The sequence below is a fragment of the Macrotis lagotis genome, chromosome 2 (assembly GCF_037893015.1).
Source record: "Macrotis lagotis isolate mMagLag1 chromosome 2, bilby.v1.9.chrom.fasta, whole genome shotgun sequence".
NCBI lineage: Eukaryota > Metazoa > Chordata > Mammalia > Peramelemorphia > Peramelidae > Macrotis > Macrotis lagotis.
Genome location: NC_133659.1, coordinates 172395930 through 172403605, shown reverse-complemented (window position 1 = coordinate 172403605; position 7676 = coordinate 172395930). Strand labels below are relative to the sequence as shown.

General features: G+C 45.3%; 1 protein-coding gene across 2 annotated transcripts in view; it reads left to right on the top strand.

Moving 5' to 3' along the window:
* Nucleotides 1-439: 439 nt before the first annotated feature.
* Nucleotides 440-7676, top strand: part of YPEL2 (yippee like 2) — a 71760-nt gene continuing 64523 nt past the window's right edge. Inside the window, exon 1 of one of the 2 annotated variants that reach the window (XM_074223578.1) lies at nt 440-540. Coding sequence is in view for 1 of the 2 variants with exons in the window: in XM_074223577.1 (XP_074079678.1) it covers nt 6286-6347 (62 nt within the window). In the remaining variant the exon portion in view is untranslated. Of the gene's footprint in view, nt 541-5333; nt 6348-7676 lie in introns of those variants that run through there. The other variant, XM_074223577.1, reaches the window with a different exon arrangement.

Sequence of the window (7676 nt, the reverse complement as noted above, 5' to 3'; positions counted from 1 at the left end):
AGCGGACCAAGACGGCCAGGGTCTGTACCCCAAACCTAAATAAACAATCTTCTACATGACACGGCTGGAGGCACCCCCCTTGGAGCACCTCTTTCCTCAGACCCCCCCCCCCCCGGCCTGACTCAACCAGGCTGAGCCTCCGGGGCCACGCAAGACTCCGGCTGTGTGGTCCCTAACTCAGTCCACTCCCCGCAACCCAACTGGCACGAGCTGTGGGGGCAGGGAAGGGGGGGGCGGAGCTGCCTCTGCAGCCGATTGGCTGGCCCAGGAAGGGCTGCGGCCGCCCCCAGCCAACCGGCTGCGTGTTGCTATGTGCTGAGCGGAGGGGATAGGCGCGGGGGCGCGTCCGTCAGCGGCAGCCCCCGGCCCGCTCCGGGAGGGATGCGGAGCGCCAGTGGAGGCGACTGTGGCTTTAAGAGCGGAGCGCGAGCGGAGCCCGGGTTCCGAGCCGGGCCGCCTCCTGCTCCAACGGCGGAGCGGGGCCGAGCCGAGCCCAGCCGAGGACCCCCGGCCGGAGCCGCCTCGCCGGGGCAACGCGGGGTGAGCGGGGGGCTGGGGCTCCCGGCTGCGGGGGTGCCGGCGTGGGTGTGGATGTGGGCGTGGGGGCTCCCCGCACCCCACCTCCGTCCTCGCCGGACTCGGGGCGCCAGGCACTGGGGGGGGCCGCGGCCGATCTGCGCCTCAGCCGGCCGCACTGGCTCTAGTGCCTCCGGGCTTCCGGCGCGGGGCGCGGGGGTTTGGGGGGAGCCGGGCGCCCCGAGCGCCACGTGATCGGTTTGTTTACAAACAGCGGCGAGCGCCCGCTCTGGGGGGCCGGGGTCGGGGGTGTCCCCCGGACCCGCTTCCTCCAGCCCAGGAGTTGGGCACGGCCCCCAGAGCCGGGCTGCGGGGCCCGCGTCCCACAAGGGGCTCCAGGAGGTGGGGGACCCGGAGAGCGAGCCCCGGGCGAGCCTCGGCCAGGCGCACCCCAGCCTCCCGCCCCTCCGCATCCCCGACCCACGGCGGACTTGCTGAGCTGACATCACCCCCGGCTCCTGTGACTGGGCGCACAAGTCGCTGGCAGAAGGGGGGTGGCCGGGGAGGGCTCGGGCCCCCTGCTGAGTGCCCTCTCCACTCGGGATGACTCCTGTCCTGGGCAACTTCTGGGTCAGCGCAGCAGCGGCTCACTCCTAGGGGGCGCTGGCACCTGGGCTGCCTCTTCCCCAGGGCTAGGACAGCTCCCAGGATCCACGGACAAACTGTCCACCTTTTGCCCAGAACTTTTGGAGCGGGGTTTACCAGCCTCCTCCTTCCCAGGCCAATAGTAGGAAAGATTCCTCCGTAATCTCCCAGCCACAGAGGTGGATGGGGAAGATAAGAGAGATGTTCCTTTTCCTTACTCTGCCCAATAAACTGGAGGACCCCCCCCCCCACTCATGGCAGCCACTACCATCTTCTCTCTTGGCCAGGGTAGCACCCCAAGCTATCCAGAGAAGCTTCAATGAGGGAGGGGAAGCAAGTCCTTGACTTTCTTTGGCCCGGACTTCCCTTTCTTTGGACTTGAAGACCTTGTTTATCCCTTTTCCCATTCTGTTTGTTTTTCTCCCAGCTAGCCTGTTAACATGATTTACTCCTGATCTCTGCATCCTTCTGGTATCTGAGCAACAAATGTCCCTTTTTAACAGACGAGAAAAAAAGCTCTACGACTTTAAAATCAAGGTGTTTTTTCCTCTTGTCTATTTAAACTACATTCCACAGCCCGATTTACTCTGTCAAGAGAGCATGGCTACCAGGATCTTTTGGTTGACAAAGGAAAGATGCTTACATAGACCAATTTCTTTTAGATTTTAAACTCTTTCTTTACCCATTCAGTTGATCTATCAACCTTGGTTCCCTATAGGATACTCTCTGAGTTACTTTCTGAAAAGTTAGCAAGTCTGGGAGAAGCTATCTTTTAACCAAACTGGATAACAGTCAGGCTGAGGCTGAATATCTGGCACACAGAAATCAGCTATTTGCTCCCCTCTATCTCCTAAATACTTTTAAGAGCTGGGTAGGCCCTTAAAGATCATCCAATCAATCTCTTCTTACTGATTGTGGAGGAAACTGAGTCCCTGAAAAGGGCAGAGAATTGCTTAAGATCATATCTCTAGACAGAACCCTTAGGCTAATGTTTCTTGTTTTGGGGAATGGTGACTAGCTCCTCTTTGTATTTATCTTATCTTTCTCTGTGGTATTGCTTCTGAGACCCTGTAAGTAGAGCTTATCTTTACTGATTTTCCCTCCTCTATTTCCCAGCACTTGGTCTGATTTTTCTCTGAAGTTTTTCTTTCCATTTTCCTCTTTTTGTGACTATGATGTGGGTGGGCAGCCTTAGAATCTGACAATCCTGGAGGCTGAATTACCTTCCCTGAAGAACTGGTCCAGTCTGAAGAGCAATTGTGTAAGCTTTCTCTGGACACTGTCATCTGGCCCAAAGGGCTGAATGTCTCTTGGTTAGAAGAAAAGAGTATAAGGAAACAAATTCACTGCCTAACTTTGATTTTTGCTAGTCAGTTTAATAGGGTTTTTAACCCTCAAATCTGAGTACTTGTTTTTTTATATGTTGTAAATGTTTTTCAAAATCATTGAATCCCTAATGTAATCCTATATATTTATTTTGTGCAAATGAGAACATTTATTCTGAGTAGGACTAAGTAGCCTTCACCTAGTTGCTAATGGGGCTCAAGGACACAAACATTAAGAACCCTTGTTTCAGGGTATGGGAGGTTTACAAAAGATTTTGCAGACATTATTTCATTTAATCTTTACAACCCTGAAAGATGGGTGCAATTATCCATTTTACAGTTAGGGAAACTTAGATTCAAAAAGATTGAGTGACTTGCCCAGGGTCACAGAGCTAATAGGTAAACCCCTGAGATTGTTATGTCTTTTTAATCTCAGGAGTCTCTTCACAGTATGAGACAGGATTTGAACTCAGTCCTTCTGGATTGTTGTCCAGTTCTATCCACTATACTGTGCTTTTATTTAGAAGTCAGATTCCACAAGGCCTGACTGACGAGAACTTGTAGTCCAGGTAGAAATAACTCCAATACCAGGGAGAAGCAACCTGTGAAGAGCTTTCTCCTTGAATGACAGTAATAAATAAGAAAGAGTAACTCAACCCAATTCTTTACTAAGAAGGGGTCCATGGACATCTTTGGAGGTCCATGAGTAGATTTCAGAAGAGTCAGATTACTTGAATAGGGAAAGATTTTCTATCTTTATTTTTAAATTTAGCATTTTCTTCATTTATGAATGGGAGCAACAAAGCATTTTTGAGAAGGGATCCATGAAACCATGACAAGGGGTTCTACACACACACACACACACACACACACACACACACACACACACACACACACACACACGGCTAAAAACCCCTGTAACTAGATTGTTGAGATGATGAAAAAAGTGAAAGGTCCTAGATATGTGATTCTTACACTGGGAGAGAACTTCCCTGTCAGCTTGGCTACTAAGCTAAGCACCAGTTTGGGGGTGGCATAGGTCTTGATCTGTCTGGGAGCAAAGCATTGACTTTTGCTTTTGCCTCCTGGGCTCAGGTGGTTGTGAAGGATACTAGACCTACCCTCCCACCCCCCTCCTAGATTGCAAATGAGTCCTGAATTGTAGTTTAGCATTTTATGTGGTAGCTTGGACTGGGGAGGGCGGTGAGAAGTAGAAAGAGAATGGAGTCCTGTGGGCTGTGGTTATTGTTGTATGAGGCTATTGTCATATTATTTGTGTTCTAGTGGCTTTTAGGGGGTTGTGCTGCAGGCCGGTGCTTGGGGCATTAACTATTCCTGGCAGCCAGAAGTAGAAAATGTTGATTATGCTTATTTCAAAATCTCCCCTCTGCCTAGGCTGTGTATAGCCTGGGGGAAGGGCAGACAGACTCATAATAACTTTTTTTTTTTGTTTGGGAAGGGAGGGTAACCTTTGTTTATCTACAAGCCTATATTAAAAAGCGGAGCAGAGGTTTTTGTTTTTCTCTCTTTTGCCCTAGCCTCAATTCTTGGATAGCTTGACACCTGAGTATGTTAGGAGTTTTTTACCCTGCTGTAATCCATTGTCTCTGAGGCTCTCTAATCCCTGAGCTTTAGAGTACAAACCCACATACACTTGATTTATCCACATATCTGATTTTCCCATAGATTACTGTAGTCTAGATAGATTTGTATGTGGAGCAATTTCTGAATTATAATGATATAATGATTGTGAACTCTCTGAAGGCAAGGATTGTCTTTTGTTTTTCCTTGTATCACCACAGAGTTTTGACTTAATCAGCACTGTAATTCCCTTTTAGAAAGGGCCTGAATGACAAACCTAGAATTCAAGTGAAATGTGCTTTCTGTGGAAATGTTAAGTACAGTAGCATTTTTTTTCCTTTTCTCTTGTGAGAAATTAACTTTGGAAAACTTTGGATTAGTTTTGTAAACTACCAGTGTAGAAATGTCCTTCACCTATTTGGCCAAGACTCTCTTAATGCTTTGGGGTAGGATTTTGTAGGGTTTTTGTTTTTTGGTATTTTGGAGAAAAGACTTAAGGTAAAAGGCAAAAGTGACAATATTTAAATAGCCTAGACCATCATGACATTTGAATGGGTAGCCAGCCAACAATAGAACTTCTTCTAGAGTTTATGGGCCACACATTTTCAGTATACTCCACATCTTCATTTCAACTCCCTCTGATGGTGTCTAATGGTGTCAGACTCAAACTGGCCATGTCTTAGGTCTGCCACCAAAGTCAGTAGGTGCAGTGGCAGAGACCTATTTCTTAAAATGAAATGGTACAATAGGCAAAGATGATTCTTCTTGGACTTCAGGTCCCTTGCATTTGAATTAACAGTTGGTACTGGATAATCCAAGTATCTGAAGTTTGAGTTCAATTCAGGAAGATGAATCTTCCTGATTCCAAGCCCAGTGCTTTTTTTCCCCTCTGTGCTAACTAAGAAAAGTTAATGATGAGGACCTGGGTCAAGCAGGACCTGCTGAAGCCAGTTATTCTCATTTGGGAAGTAGTTGATCAAAAGCCAAAAGAGATCAAAATCCTGGATTCTGGGTTCTGGGATGAGAGATTTCCCCCTGCTTTTTTTTTTAGGCACACGAATAATTTATTTGCTTACCATAGTAGCTGACAGTACTGGGACAGTAGCTGACCAAGAAGTAGTTCCTTTAAGCTTTTCCTGCTTTTCTTCCCTTCTATTTTTGAATCCAAAGCTTTTTTTCCCCCTGAAAGCTTCCAAACTTAAAAAAAAAGGTTTGCAAATACATATATTTTACATATATTATCTCATTTGGGCCTCAAAGCTATCCTGGGAGATAGACTGTTTTAAGCACTTTCTCTTTAGAAATGAGGAAACTAAGGCTGAGTGGTTAAGGGACTTAACATAACCCTTTACCCTCTAATTTTTTAGGCAAAATTTATTCTTTCATACTGCTATATCCCCTTTCAACTGAGGTTGTGTTTTCTAGGTCTTTTGACAAACATTAGAGTAGCTACAAGTAATTATACATCAGGGGTAGAGGTTGCAAAGAGATTCCTAATTTTAGGTTGAGGAGGTGGCCTTATCAGTAGAAAAATACCCCCTTAAAGTAGTGGAGATAAATGAGGACTTAGTCTGCTACTTAGAGCTGGAAGGGATCTTGGAGGTCAACATTCAGCCCCTTCATTTCTAGATTCACTTCCAGTTCTAGTATTTTCTGACTCTTTAATTTAGTGATTTACCCAAGGTCAACAGAGCTTGTTAGTGGCAATCTGGGACTAAAAACCCAGGTCATCTGGCTTTCCAGCCCAAGGCTCTTAACTACATCACAGCCTGAAAAGATGCCAATCCTGACCTAATTAAATCTTGGTCATCCAATACAATTTCCTGCAACCAATGAAAAGCCAAAGCAGAGGGATGGGTCTCACTCTTCTGTGATGTGGCAGAGAGAGGAGAATTCCATAAAGGGGCACCACCCAAATTCTACAGCCAGATCATCCAGTTGGGTCAGGAACACCTTGGGGTCCACCCTGTTTGTCCTGAGCATTGGGGAGATTGAGAAAGATACCAGAAGCATTTGGGTCTCCTCTGTGGTTTCCCAGGCCCTGGTCTAGGAGGGCTAAAAGTTTCCCTAATATTTCTTCAAGTTTCTCTCCTTTTGGAGTGATAAAGGGATTTTAGAATCCCATATGATGGATGGCACTGAGGCTGAATAGACTGGAATTCTGAAATGAATGCCATCATTACCTGAGTCACATTTTATGTCCTGATAGAATGACATCATGTATGTCCTGATAGAATGTGTTTGTTATATCCTGACTGGATTAATAGTCTTCAAATCCAGGTAGGAGGGTCGAGATAGCATTTTCTATTAGATGTATGAATAGGGGGTGGGGATGATTATACTGGAGCCTTGGACTAATGATGCATATTTTAATTCTGGTGGTGCTACTCACTTGCTGGCACATCTGGCAGTTGGCTTTTGCATAACTCTAGGCCTTCTAGCCACCACTGCAGCAACTTTTGAGCTATAGAAGAGCTGAAAAGAATAGTTAATTAGCATTGATAACTTACTATACCCACTGACCAGGCAAGCTAATTGTTTATCTTATATAATGTTTATTTTATAATCCCTGAATTTACTAAACTTTCATCCCTTCCTGTCTCTAGAGAAGAATCTCTGTGTGTGTGTGTGTATGTATATATGTATGTTGTGAGCTTGGGTGTTGTGAGCACATGTATGCATGTGTTCATAGAATTTTAGGGTTGGCAGGGTCCTTGATTTCCCTCTATGTCTCTCCCTCATTGAATAGAATTAGGTCCCCTCTCCATCCTTCCCTATACATTTGTCTTCTGTCTTTCCCTTTCCTCTGTTTATTCCTCTCCCTCAATACAAACTATCCATAATCTAGAACTAAAACCCTCTCTATTAGTAATTCATTGTATTAATTCACTATTATAGGTCAGTACAATTAGTTGAATCATACTTTTTGTTTATTTTTTAAAAAACTAAGCACATTTTTTATCATGGTCCTTGATTAATTTCCCTTCTTTCCATCCCCACCCTCATACTGCATTAATGGAAAAAAAATATCCCTCCTTCTAGAGGCTTCAGTGAGGTTTTCTAGAAACAGGAAGGTGTTGTGGGGGAAAATGCTATTTCATTGCATCCAAATTTTGAATGACCTTTTTCCCAATTTAAAAAGAAAACTTTCGCCTCTCTTACTTATGATGGTGTTTTGTATTTAGTACAAAATTTACTACTATTCATAGTGCTTGAAGTTGGGGAGGAGGGATCAACTGGAACAAAGAAGGGTGTTAATATACACTTAATAACCAAAATTCTAATGATGTGGTCCAGGATTTTTGGTTTGGCTGACATCTCATGCTGAGATGTGACTCCAAAGCTTCAGTGACTTCCTGTACATGTATAAGTCAGGGCATAGTATGACACCCCTGCCCAGTTTGTTTTCATTTAGGTTTTATGAATTCTTTTTGTTTTTACATCTCATTTCCAAATAGGCTCCTATCTTCCTCTGCTTTTACATCAAACCTTTCCTTGGAAGAAAGCTATGGAAAGAAAACAATGAAGTCAAGCCACCCACTGAGCCTGACAGTTTATAGAACAGTCCACACCTATAGACCCCCATCCCTTAATAAATGGAGAAAGATG